Raw genomic sequence first — 14,340 nt, forward strand, 5'->3', positions numbered from 1 at the left:
TATGAAATTCCCTCCTTATACCTAATCTCTATCAGTATCCATTCCATACTCCTTCAGTATCAATCCATTACCCCTTCTCCTATCACAACAGGTCCTGCTAAAACATTTTTCCTAAGTTTCTTGCAGACCTTCTGCAAATACTGGGAGACTGCAATGGCCTCTCCCTGGGGTCTTCTCTTCCTTGGGGAGAACAAACCCAGCTGGGATACACGAGGGCTTCTGCAACTGCAACTTCCAAATGAAGAAGCATCCAGGACCCCTTTCCTTCCTTCCTAGCCAGCCCCTGATGGACAGAGCCAGCCCCTTTTCCTAGGACAGGTCTCTGGGAGCCTGTTGGGACACTTGGGGCAGCCCACTGATGGAGCCACCCAAAAATGCCAAGTTATCCAAGCTCTCAGCAGCTCAGCCACACTCGGCACTGCAGGATCAGCCAGGTGAAATAGGAGTTTTAAGCTCCTCCATGGGGCTTTTCCATGCAAGGCCTTGGCCCTGCCAGTGCTGAGGGGATTTTTCATGGCCAGGGTTGCTTTCATTGTTCAAACCAAACCTTCCGTGCGGGGAGAACACATCCAGATAAGGGCTGGATGTGGACTTGGAGCTTGGCTGCTGCCTGGGGGGTTGGCAAATGGGCCTGAACTACAAGAGATGTTTTGACACCACAAATAAGGATGAGGAATTAGGCAGTGTGGTGATCCAGAGAGAGGATGAGCGGGTCTGCTCCTACGGGGCTTTTAAAGTGCTGCTGTGAAGGTTTCCAAAGTACTTCAGCTCAACATCACAAAGAAACTCATCAAATCTACTTTCAGACAGCTGGCAATATTCCTTTTAAAGAGATTATAAAATTATTCAAATATTATCCATCCTTACCTTAAATGTAAAATAATGTAAGAAGATCTTGAACTTATGGATAATATTTAACACATGACCACCTGTATTCCTTTAACAATGAAAATGATGCTATCACAAATTTCTTTACATTCATGGTCTGTTTTGACAGTGTGTTAAAATAAAGCTCAGACTCTGACAGTCATAGAATCAATTATTTTATATTTCTATTTTAAACTTCTATTTGTCTGAATCAAGTACTTTTCATTCCTTTCCCAATTTCCTTTCCAAATTCTGTGTATCTCTGTGGCTGATTGAACACAGTGGTGCACCTGACTGCAATTCAGTTTGAACCAGCAAGAACAGCTTCCAAACAGACTATCAAGTTATTAAAGGTGCATTTTAATAGAAGCAAGTGTAAGGAACCAAAACTAATGAGTATTAAAAGCAGCTGGTTAATTTTGTTGCATTTAATCTTTCTTCATCTTCTACCTCATCGTTAAAATTGTGAAAGGCTTTTTAGATTGCAATAATGAAAAATAAACACACCTCCCTAGATGGCCCAATTAATTCTCCCTGTATCCCCCACACATCAGATACACACTTGAAAAGAGAGAAATTCTCTGGTAGCTCAACTACGGGCAGTTGTAATTATTAAAAAGTCAGCTTCTACAGTAGAAATATTAACAGTTAACTGTTAATTGATATTGTGTATTTCCATAAAACCTTTTCATGGTATCCTGAGACCTACAGCCAGAAAAAATAAAAACATGAAATTAAGCTGAAATATTCTCCCCCAGTGCACTCCACCAGCCCATTTCTAGAACCTTAACCAGTTCTTCTCTGGTTAAGGTTCTAGACGTCTCTGTAGTGCTGTAACTTCATCACCAACATGTGACACCTTCTGGAGCGCCTGTTTGGGGTGTGGTTGCACAGATACCACCAGGGAAAGGTTCTTCCTTCATATAAAAATTTAAACAGCTTAACTATACTGTGCTGGGACATGGCCCCAAAGCTGCCAGAGCTCCAGGACCCTTTGGAAAACGCTCCCAGGGATGCACAGGGTGGAACTGTTGGGTGTCCGTGCAGGACCAGGGGATCCTTGTGGATGCCTTCCCATTTAGGGCATTCCATCATCCTACACTCAGTGAATCCTTCACTTTTTACATGCACTGGAAATTACAGCATCCAAGTATTTTAAGCAAGAAATCAGAGAATTTAATTCACTGACATACTCCTATAAGAAATAAACATTTTTATAAGGGGAAGTAGATGAAAAAGTTGCTGTAAATTGGTGGGTATTATATAAAATTGTGGGCAAAAATAGTTTAGTATTGGAGAGAGTGGATTCCACTCTCATTTGGTATTCATCCAACAAACTCATCCCATTTTACCAGCTGTCCTTTATAAGGTATCACTGATGCTCCAGTGGGCCTCGGAGACTCCAATTGCATGGAAAATTGTACAACTGTCAGCACAGTTCTGCCCAAGGGGGGATTCAGCTTTGTTTTGCAAAGTGACAGGGCTAGATCCTGCCTATATCTGGTATTTCTGGGATAATGAAAGTGAAACCAATCTGAATATAAATATTTTTAAAGCAAATTCGACACATATGTGTATTTTTTTGGTATCAATTATTTCCATAGATTTTTGGGAGGTTCTTTTTATGAGCATTTAAAGGGAAGCTTTACATTATAATATAATCACTTTAGGGCAGGAAATCCCTCAGGCATAACTGAGAGCTGGGATCTCCACTGCATCTATAGCTAAAGGAGCAATCAAAGAAAATTTAAAGGAGAGACTGAAGTCTTGTAACCCATAATAATATTATTAATTCATCTGGAATGCAGATATTCTTCCACTCAACATTCAGCAGACTTCCCCAGCTCCATGCTGAATTGAGACAGGTGTTCAGTGGGAAATTAAGCTCACAGCAGTGTCAATGGCATCTGAGTTACAAATACGATGTCTTAACTCGGGAAGTTCAGGGCCTTTAAAACAGTCTCAAAAAGCACTTCTAAGTGTGATTGATGCTACCAATCCATAGGTGGGACATCAAATATTAACATGGGAAATTAATTGAGTCAGCTCTGAGCTCATGACTACTTCTTGCTTTCTAAATAAACCAGTAAATTCAGTTTAGGCCACATTTTACCAAATTATCATGTCCCTGGCAGGAAACATTTTTTTTTTCTCTGCTCTGGTGTCTGTTTCAGCACCTATCCCACAAAATTACAAGGACTTCATGCAGATAAATTCTGAAGAAGAACTTACAAGGAAAGGAAGAACCAAGTTCTATAGTCAGGTCCTTTTCACTGTTTCAGTCACTCAGAACTCCTACTCAGCCATTTGGTTTCTTCAAAGAAGTGCCCTGCAGTAATTCTTATTTCCCATAAAACCATGTGAGATGTGCAACACACCGAAGTATGAAAAACAAAGGAAGTTCAGTGACGCGTGCTTCACCAAAAATGATTCCTGGTTGGAAAAGTGATTTTCAGGCACTGTAGCAAATTGTGGTTTTATCATAAAGGTATTCAATGAGGAATCCACAGTTTCCTGCAGAGACCAAAAGATAAAACTAAATGTGCCAATAATTAATTTTCAAATCATGTCTGCTTGATGTTAGGATTCCATTCCCACATAAGAAATGATTATGTTTCTTTCCTCTAAGAATAGGTATGTCTCCAAGTGAATATCCTCTTCACTGAGCTTGGAATCAAGAAAATCAATGGCTTGGGACTTAGAACCAAATAAAAGCTTATGTTTGCCATAAGCCTTTAAAGTTTCTCTGTGATGGATACTTTCTCTCCAGTGAAAGTTTCCAGAGTTTGACAAGACATTTCAGAGAATTTTTCCAAGCAAAACAATTAAAAATAAGATGTAAGCTTCATGTGACTGGGAATTCCTATTATGTGATCCACTTGAAAATTAAAACCCAGTGGAGCCTTCACGATTCCAAGGCTATGCTGATTGCCATTTGAAGCTGGAAAGGTTTTTCCCTAATGCACAAGTGATGAAGTGCACGTAATGCTTGGAGGAAAGTTACCTTATCTGCAGTATCAGATATAGATTACTGCTGGAGTCAGTGTGCCACGCTGCTGGATCCATACACTCTGTTCCAACATGAGGAATTGAGTTTCCCTGATGTCATAAATTGAACACATAATGCAATTAACATCTCCTTTGAAGTTCACATTGACCAGGTAACCACTAGAATGAGTTGGCAAAACTTAACTGAAGTCACCGCCATGAGCTCAGAGACTTCAGCACTGAATTAATTTCTGTGAACATGGAATTCTTGAGGCTGAGACATTGATAGCTGCTCCTTTGGGACCCCTCAGCTAGGGTAATTTATGGTATCACACTACAGTTGACATGTTTATGATCACTCCAATAATTCCAGACTTTGAGGCATTCAAACACTGGAGGTAACTAAATGATTAATTTTAGAAAGAAGAGAATGGAACAAAGCCAAGACTTCTATCTTTGTGAAAAAGAAAAGAACTTGAAATGAACATCTTGGCTACTTTACAAGACTGCAGAAACATTATAGACTGAAAGACTGTGTAATTTCCAAAAGTGTTAATACTCCTTGGAGATGAAAATACAGTGACAAAAATAGAATTCTTAGAATAAAACAGAATTTTATTTGCACTTAAAGAGAAAGAAAATTGTATGAGGAGAGGGAAAAATTGCCTCATTGTCAATGCTTATGGGAAGCTATTTGGTTTGAGCACTGAAAACCAGACTAATAAATGATCAAGTAGAAGTCGCTAAAAAGACTTAGGAAAATAGATACTGGAAAGTTATGATTGGTATTATTAAGCATAAGAAAGTATGGAGCTTAGTTTTACACACAACAGAAGTGCAGCTAATAAAAACATTGATACAATCACAGACTGATGATTTAAGCAAAATTATCTCTGGTAATATAATAAGTGAAGATTAGTAACTGATATATAAATATGAAAAAATATATTGATCTACATGGTATCATGAAGTGCATCTCAAAAGACCATTTCAGACTCTCAAGAGGTTCAAATACCTAGAAGCTGTTTTGGAGCAACTATTTTGCACCTTCTTACCCCCAGGAGCACAGAGATTAAAGTCTCTTTACCTAAAGCGTGCTGATTTTTTTTTTTTTTTTTTTGTGTCATTTTAAGGACAAATTAATGCATTTAGCTGTTAAAACAAGAAGAACTCATTTCAGTCTCATGCCAGCTTTAGTTATAGCTGGCCTGGTTTACCTTCTTTCTTAGAAGACTCTTGTTTTATTGTTCAGAATAATGGCAGCTCCAAGAGAATTCTGTTCAGGTAGGAATCAAAACCTCTTTTTTCGCTGTCAGGAGAGCATTTACACAAAGTCCCCTAATTCAAGTGAAGAGAGAAGTGCTTACCTTCTGTTGGTGATGTCTTCAGATGTCTGCAGAGCCCCTCTGTTTCCCCATAAGTCTCTTTAATTTTTACTACTGCTTCTGTCCCTCGGAGTTCCATGAGGGAGCGCAGTTCCTGCAGTGTGCACCCAAACTCTCCTGCATGGTTGGCCTCATTTCTTTGGTTCTTGGAATAAAAATCGCTATTTGTCATGTCACCCATCGTGGCTGGTTATATTGCTCCACTCGTTGTAGTTGATACAATCTTAAAACTCTTTAAAAATGGAAGGAGAGGAATCTCGAATTCCAAATCGGAGAAATTAAAAAGAATCCCGCGTGTGTCCGGCGAGCGACGTGGAGGATGCCCCTGGAGCGGAGGGTGTCCCTGACAGACCGGAGGTCACAGAACGGCTGCTCTCAAGGCTGCAGACCAGCTCCACTCCATTCACCATTTCCCATTATGTTGCACCCAAGCTGTAGAATCTACATGGTCATTTCTTCCTCTGGACCTTTGGGAACAAGCAGAGAGGACTCATTACAAGGTGGGACATGGGATGGTGTCAAATCAAACGGGTTGTGGCATCTCAGAGGAGCTGCGCAGCACCACGGTGGGGTGTCCTGGAGGAGCTGCAGGTCGGCAGCATCCACCCCAGGACAGCACCGCCTCTGCCTTAGATAAAGCTCTTCACAGCTCCAGCACCAATAGCAGCGAGTCCAAAGAGCAGCCGCTAAATGAGATGAGTCATGAATATTAATTAGTGAGCGATTAGCCCGGCGTGCAGGATGCACCCCCAGTACGTGCTCTGCTCCATACAGCCACCCCGGGCTGTCCTCTGACCAGAACAAAGGCTCCCTGATATGGCTCCAAGGTTAACAATGGGTTAAATGCTACCAGTTTTCATAATGAGTTAAACCAAAACAGCACAAGGGTGGTGAAACTTGGGGAAAAACTATAGAGTCATCATCACGAATGCAGAATATATTTAAATACATTACGTCTTGCAGCCTTGCCTTCCGTGCAAGTGAGCACAGCATGGATGCAATGGGATGTCTGCCTTGGAAGAGGCAGAGCTCTGTATGAGGAGTCCTTTCCCCTGAGCCCAGCCACACACAGCATTCTGCTGGGCTCTTTTTTCTTCTTTTCCCCTTTTTATATTTTCTTTTTTATGTGCAGTGTTGAACGAGTCCCAGTTGGACCATCTGGGAGACAGTTGATTACTTGCTAAAGCCAGCCTTTAAAACCTGTTTCCCCTTCCCATATTCTAATGAAGTTGGTTTAAATACTGCTGAAACCAGCTATTATATTTGGCACGCAGAGTTTTAACAGAGATTAAAGGTTTCTTTTTTGCCTCAAGCTGGTTAGTGTGAGTGCACTGTCTAATCTAGAGGTATCAGAATCATTTTTACAATAAAAAAGATCTTTCAAAGGGCACCTCAGCAGCCTAATAACTGACCAACCTGTCACAGGCAAAGGTCACACATTGAACTTTCTAGGCACAGCAATCCCCAGTGGAAATTGTAGATAAATGCCCAGATAAAGCACATCAAGAGGAGCCCAATGCCTTTCAAGTCCTGGTTTTATATTTGTGCAATAATTTTAATCCCCCACCCAGCTACAGTTGACGTAACACATTGGGTTTGCCGTTTCCACTCTCTAAAGACATTGCCATTGCTCTGCAGTGACGAAGATCAGACCTGTGTGAGCACTAATTTGGAGTTACCTTGCTCAATTAACAAAACTGAACCTCTACCAGTCCTCTCCTTTATAGCTTCAAACTCAACATTCCTTTGACTTCTGTGGAGAAAAAAAGTTAAAGAGGAAAAAAAAAAGGAAGTTCAAGTTCACTATGATATTACAGACCAAAACTCAAATACCAGCCAACTGCTACACATTTCTTCCACCCATCCTATTTACTGATGTATCTTCCAGTGCTAAGAACTTCTGCCACCCTCAATTTCACATATTGCTTTTCACATTCAAGAGATGAGAATTTCAGCACAAAATGTTTTTACAGGAAACAACAAAGACAAACCAGAAGTAGCAATTAAAAAGGGTCTTCATTTGCCAAGCAGGAGCTGGTGAACCAGACTCTGCTCTCCATGGCTGCATCCTGGGCACTGCTCAGCCTCAACCCATCCCCAGGTAAACCCCTATATGCAGCAGGAAAAAGAGGCCTTACTCACTCTATTGCTTTGTCATTTTGTAAACAGGATGGATCAGTATTCCAAACAGAAATAGCATCAGCCTGCAGCATTATTTGGGGAAAAAAATTGCAGGCCAGAAATGTCACAGATGCCCAGTGAAACAGGCTTCATCCCAGGAGGCAGCACAGGGCTCCTCCTTCCTACCAGCAGCATCCCAGGCTCTGCCTGCTGCCAGCCACAGCAAAATGCAGATTGAGGTCTGATTGTCAGAAAGACTCTGAGGCTACAGTGATGATAACAGAGAGCTGAAATAACAGGCTGCTCTCTACTTCCAGTGCTTAAAAAAAGCCCAATAAAGTCTGCTCCTAAGTGCAGTTCAGGGTTTTGAAAGCTGAGCATCTCAAACAGCCATGATTTTAAGAGAAAAGACAGAAAAAACATTGCTCTAATAAAAAAAAAAATATTTTTAAACATTGCTCTAAAATAATAAAATGATTCTTAAACTGTTCCATAACACCACAGGAAAAAGCCAATTTTGAGTGTTTTCTGAAGAGAACCATCTACTAATTTCATTTCTGATGCAAAGGGTACTAAACAGCAAAGACATTTTCTCCATTATCTTTCTGTGGGATGTGTCCACTCCTCTCAATCAAAGCATCTCTTTAGGCTCCCTGAGCTATAAATTAATACATTTTTTTCTGTTCTTAGAAATACATTGTCATTTGTCAGCCACAGCAAGACAGTGCTGTTGCTTTTCAGCGTGAGTCATTTGCCTGCTTAATTTTTAATTTCACCTCCAATTAAATATTAACCAATAAACAACAAATATGAAGTTTACACTTCCTTCAGAGCTTCCAAACCAAATCACTGGCAGTCTGTGCTGCCCATGACTCACCCAATGCTGCGCCACCAGGGAAACACCACCTCGTGTTTCTGAGAGGCAGATGGAGAAACACAGCAGGCACAGAGTGTGACTGACATTATTCCCTGCTAATGCAGCTCCCTAATCCCATGGAACAGGATCCTCAGGCTCCATCCCACCCCAAAATCTCTCCTAGCCAAAGCCCAGCCCCCTCACCAGGCTGGCAGGACTGACACGCCACCACCTCACCCCTCCTAAGTGCTGAATATTGAATATTTCTTCACCAAAAGCTGAGGAATAGATGTGGCAATATTCCCATCATGGGGCTTTGCATTTCCAAAATACATCCAGATAGCACAAATGGGAAAATTAAGAGTCTCATCCACAAGAAATCCCATTATTACACTGGGTTTGGGTGGTGGTTTTTTGGCTGGTGTTTTTTGTTTCCAGGTTTTTTGGGTGAAGGCGAGGGAAGGGACTATTTTACAAAAAACCTCACAATATTGATATTTTCAAGATGTTCTACATGTTCTAGGTATTGATGTTTTCAAGATGTTCTAAGTGAACTACCAAGAAATCCTGATTAAAGGAGGTGATAGTGGCACATTTTTCAATCAAAATTGTCTAATATCCTAAGAAACCAATACATAAAGTGAGCTGGGTGCTGCTTTTTCTGCTCTACCCATGGTGGGCTTCCGCAGGTTTAATCCATAACCAAAATCTTCCTGGAACAGAAAGAGGCACCATCCCCAAATCCTGAGAGCACAGCTTTCCACACCATCCTAGAACAGGGTCACCTCCTCCTCTCCTCCAAATCTCCAGATTTGCTCTCATCACTCCCTGTGAGAACAACCTGTAGGGAAAACGTCCCTCCTCAGGCATGTTCAACAAAAGAGAAATAAAAACTCCAGTAAATTAATTGCACACACAACAGTAGCTGGTTTTCCCAGAAAAAAGCAGTCACTTTTAATGAAGGTTATTCGGTTTTACTTGTTCTTCCCAATGCTTCTGAAACTAGAGAATTGAGTAAAAGAAGTCCCAAAGTGCACTTGAAAACAGCAGACTGCTGTGGAGCAGAGATAAAATCCCAGCCCATTTAGATACAACTCAGGTAACAAAAAACTTCATACTCAGAACACCTGAGTAAAAATAAATAAATAAATAAATAAAGATAATAATAATAAAAAAAAATCCTTATTTTCCTATTTAAAAAGAAAGAATATCAGCCTGTTCCTTGGTCTGGAACTTTGTCAAAGATGTATTTTTTGTTGTAGAAATTGCAATATAAACTTGAGCTGGCTGCTTAGTTGGGTTGTTTTAGATTTTTTTTTTTTTTTTCCAGAGTTGCTGTGTCTGGGGGAAGAGGCTTCCAGTCCTGTAGAGCCCAAGTCAAATATTTTTAATCTCCTAGCTGCTTAGAGGAAATGCATGCCAATTAAAACAGAAGCAATTTGGATGAGCTAACTGCAGGCCTGCTGGGAAAACTATTCTTTGATTTCCCTAATCAGGAAAAGTCTCATCTTGGAAGCTTGTAAATATTTTCACAGAGTGTTAGAATGTAGATATCATCCCCAAGTATTCTGACATCTGATTTCATTCAGGCTTCTACTGGCAGGAAAGTTAACAGCAACGTAATGAACCAGATTTCACCAGAGCAGAATCCCAAGATTTGCATTTCACAGTCCTTAAAGTCTGGACAAATAATGGATTCATGATGAGTCAAAAAATAAAAAGAGGATATATTTTTAATTTGCCCGTTTTCTCTAAACTGAGATGATGGCAACTCTGATTTCACAGTTTGCTGTGGGGAACTGTTTGAATCACAGGTTAAGGGGTGATCCCCTCTCAGCCAGGACAGGGATCAGCACAGCCCAGGCTCTGCTCACTCCTCGGGCAGCTGGAAGGTGGCACACACAGCTGCTGCTCCAGGAATTAAACTCGGGGAATTAGCACTTCCCACCCCTCCACAGGGAGCATTACTGCCCCACTTGGGCTTTATTTGGCTGGAAATAAAATTCCAGCTGAGCCCTATAGACAATCCCCAAGGAAGGGGAGGGGGTAAGCAGTGAAATGTCACATTTTAGTGAGTACAAGGTGCATAACCACATTCTTCTGTATTCACTGGTACCATTCCTTAATAAAGCAGGACTGGAAGCAGATTTAAGGGAATTTTCCCTTGAGTCTGAACAAAATCATGAGAGATGTTTTGAGACTACAGTTCCTGGGAGCAGCAGGGCAACAACTGATTGCAGAGGAGGAAAACCTCACTGCAGACCTCTGCAAGAGGAAAAGAGCTGAGAAGGAAAATCATAACCTGCTCTGCAGAGGCCTGCAGATATGTGAAATAAATCAGGCGTGGCCCAGCTGTGGCATCTTTGCATGACAAAGCCAAAATGTCCATCCATTTGTGAACACAATCTTCACGGAGCATAATGAGGAAAGGATTCTCTATCCAGAAGCCAAAAAAGTTGATTTAATGTACCCAGCAATGCCTAAACTCACACCCTCTTAAAAAAAAGCCCAAAAAACAAAAATCACACTGACTTTGAAACTCAATTATCAGCAATACACAAGATGCAGAAGGAACTAAGGAAAACCACCATCTGAATAAAAGCTGGTTGGCACCTTACAACATGTGAAATTTCTGTTTAATACCAGGAAGGCAAGAGTAGATAAAGAGAAACTGAACTTTTTCACTGAAGTGCTCTCATAAAATATTCCTGACTTCATCCCTACATTCCCTCATGAATTGGAAGCTGTTTTATGTTAACCTGTCCATCTGTGACCAAGCTGTGCCTGCCCCATCCCTGGCAGTGCCCAAGGCCAGGTTAGATGGGACTTGGAGCAGCCTGGGATAGTGGAAGATGTCCCTGCCCATGGCAGAAGCTGGAATAAAATGTCATTAGGGTAATTTCCAACCCAAACCAGTCTGTGAATCTGTGATCATTCACTCATGATGAGCACACACAGATGAGACATTCATTCAGTTGTTTTCAGACAGAAATATATTTCCCCTGATAATAGGATAACATTAAGACAATTAAGTTAAAGTATTATTTTAAAAATATTGCAAAATGAAAACATAAAAAAAAAAAAAATCACAGGCAATTGCCTCTTACAATCCATTAACAACTGTTCCAGTCTTTCAGCATGAACCTGAGTCTCCAGTCAGTACCAGTTTCATTATCAGGTAGGATAAATAAAAATTATTCCATGCCTCCTGTAGACACTGCTGAATAGTTGAAGGCAACAAAAGTCTTGTCACATTAGAGAGACAAAAAATATCATTAATTTTAGTTCTACAATAAGCATATTTACTTAGGACTTCTACCAAAGGGCATCTTGCACAAATCGGCTGATTTTTCTTTTTTCCGTGTTGTATTAATGTAATTAAGGGAATTGAAATGAGGGTTGTGAATTAAAGTACCTGCAGCCCCTGCTGCAGTGCACAGTTATTCAGCCTGCATTTGAGCCCAAGCCTTTCCTCTGCTCCTCGTGGAAATGGCTCCAGCAAAGCCAAATGAACTCCTGACAGCAACAAAACTGCTTTAAGGGAATCAATTCAGGCCCATTAAATAACGAAATGACTCCATCAGTGACTTCTGGGGGACTGCAGCAGCTCCTGCAGATGAAATCCTTCCTCCCCTGGTGCCAGAGCCTCTGTAGGAGCCTCCCTCTCTGCCTGCAGAGGTGGGATCTGCCCTGAAAATGAAATTTTTTTGTTAAAGGCTGCCCCAGCCATCAGTTTTCAGAACTCACTCTCACGCCCTGCTGGTGCTAACATGAATTTATGATCTTTTGCTTCCAGTGCTCAAATGAAGGGTTATTTTCCATCAGCCATTTATTCTCTTGAGGCTCCCATCCCCCACTGCAAAGCAGGTTTGGGGTTTCTTCCACTCACTGCCTTCCTACACACCACATATTCCCATTCTTTGGGGTTGTGTTTCTGGCACTGAAAAGGCCACCCATTCTACAAGCTTTAGAAAATTCATGTTTTCATGTAGAATAGATTTTATAAAGCACAGCTGTTGCAAGAAGTGTCAACTTCCAAATTTTCTTATCACTTTAATCAAAAACAAGCTGGGAAAAAAAAAATAGGGATATTCAGACTTCAGACACTCGGCATTAAATAAAGCAGATGTGAAAAACAAAATCTAAATTAAATGCTCTAATTTAATTTAGATCAGGTGATCAAGTAAGGAACATTTCCCAGCACAGATTCCAGCATCACTTCCAGAGGGGGGAAAGCCTTTTTTTATGGCTGAAAACACCCAAAGGATGTACTAGAGTGCTGCTACATCACAGAGGGATGTTACAGAGCAGTTCCTCGCCATTATCTCCAGGGAAAAATATTCCAAATTTCTTCCTTGGGCTGAGGTGCCTTTCTTTTCTCCCCCGAAATTATAGCTCTGTCCAGTCATTACAGTTTCAACCCAGGGGACAAGGATAAAAAAAAAATCCTATAAAAGAAAAGAGCCCAAATTCACCAGGCTATAATTCAGGTATTCTCATTACTTTGCTCCACTAAAAGCAAATTATTGACACATGAACACTAAAAAGATGAAGCATTCTACATCTGCCCTGCCCTTCATCTGTGTGTTTCACAGACCACCAGACTTCTTAAATCTAGAATCTGAGTTACCATGTGACCTTTAGCTGATTATCAGCTCAGTGCACACAATGTCAGGGAGTTCCAGGAGTCTGTGTGCCTAAAATACCTAATTATAGCCCATTTTATCAGAAAATTCTCCAGAATATCTTAAAAGAAATAGATTTTCCATCTCCTTCCAACCTAAAATTCCAATCTAACCTTTTCCTGCTCCATCCCACCTACAATTTTTTGGCTTTTGTTCAGACTCTGAGTTTGGTTCCTAATTATTACTTTTTTTAGTCTATTGATAATGATTGCAGTATTAAAAAAAAATAAATAGCCTCTCTAAACTACATACCTTGATACTAACCCAATATTTAATACTTCGGTAGAGATTGACATTGCTCCTGTTTGGTCACATCCATCTTGACTTCTTTTCACATTCCTTCCTCTGATTTTTTAACAATATTTTACAGGCACTTTCAATCCTAAAAATTGAGGTTAATGAAGACAATCTTACCTACAACTGAACCACCTATCAGGCTTTTAATCAATATAAACTGCAATTTCATTTCATGATTCCTCTGTGCTCCCAGCTCTACCTTGAGGGTTGCATCAACCCACGACTGGTTCAAGATTTGTTAAATGAGACTTGAAATATTTCCAGTCCTGGACAGGACTTTGTCACATCAAAGCAAACTCAAAGACTTAAAGGAGGCCTGGACTTGATTAATTTTTGAATAAAATAGAGATAAACTGAAGCATTTTCCTGCCTTCTTAGGAGCATGAGGAAGTGCAGCAGAAGTGCACTCATTAATATGAAATAGTATTTTGATGGATTGCTTTTACTAAAAAGTTGACAGGTATAGTGTTTTCCATAAATATGGATCTATGAGATAATAGAGAGAATAAAAATCCTGGGGAAATCCATAACTGGCCAGCTGTAGAGAAATTCATTTTGTTGTGACATAATCTGAGCTCTGGAGGTTAAAGCACCTTTCCACTTTTAACATCCATGCTATTGTAGCATGATCACTGTTGACACTCATATCCCTGAGAAAGAAGCTCCAATTTCTACATAACAACCCAAGGGAGACCATTAAGGGAAAAGAAAAAAAAAATAAAAAGAAAAAAAGAAAGAAAAAACAAACCCTGGCCTTGTTCTGCGGTTCTCTCTGTCCTTCTGTCAGTATCTATCACATAAAACACCCATCCATTAGCAGGGAAAAGGACTGACTGACTACTGTTGTCTATAAAAGTCAAGAAATTCTAAGCAGATTTAACAGACCTTTAGCCAAAAGACAGGAGACCACAGCACAGCCACACAGACATGGAATCAGATTGCTGTGTTAACCAAAAATGCCATAATTTCAGTGTAATACATGCAAAGTCTCTTAGCTATGAGAGGCTTCAAGACTGATTGAAGAAAAATCCAATTTTCCAGGAGTTACTCTTATTTTTCAGGTGTGCGATTGCTCAGCAGGTGAAATGCTGAGCCTCAAACAGATCATGAAAAACAGCTGGTCCAAGGGAAAAAAAGGAAA

At 40.5% G+C, this 14,340-nt stretch overlaps 1 protein-coding gene across 18 annotated transcripts in view; it reads right to left on the bottom strand.

The window, feature by feature from the left end:
* The window catches only part of ATP2B2 (ATPase plasma membrane Ca2+ transporting 2), a 396,907-nt gene that overhangs the window by 162,773 nt on the left and 219,794 nt on the right, over nt 1-14,340 (bottom strand). For all 18 annotated transcript variants that reach the window (XM_021530473.3, XM_031505904.2, XM_077786067.1 and 15 more), the window contains one exon: nt 5,223-5,707. In XM_021530473.3, coding sequence (XP_021386148.1) covers nt 5,223-5,421 — 199 coding nt within the window. In that variant the 5' untranslated portion in view covers nt 5,422-5,707. The remainder of the gene's footprint in view (nt 1-5,222; nt 5,708-14,340) is intronic.

This window comes from Lonchura striata, chromosome 12 (genome assembly GCF_046129695.1).
Source record: "Lonchura striata isolate bLonStr1 chromosome 12, bLonStr1.mat, whole genome shotgun sequence".
NCBI classification, from domain to species: domain Eukaryota; kingdom Metazoa; phylum Chordata; class Aves; order Passeriformes; family Estrildidae; genus Lonchura; species Lonchura striata.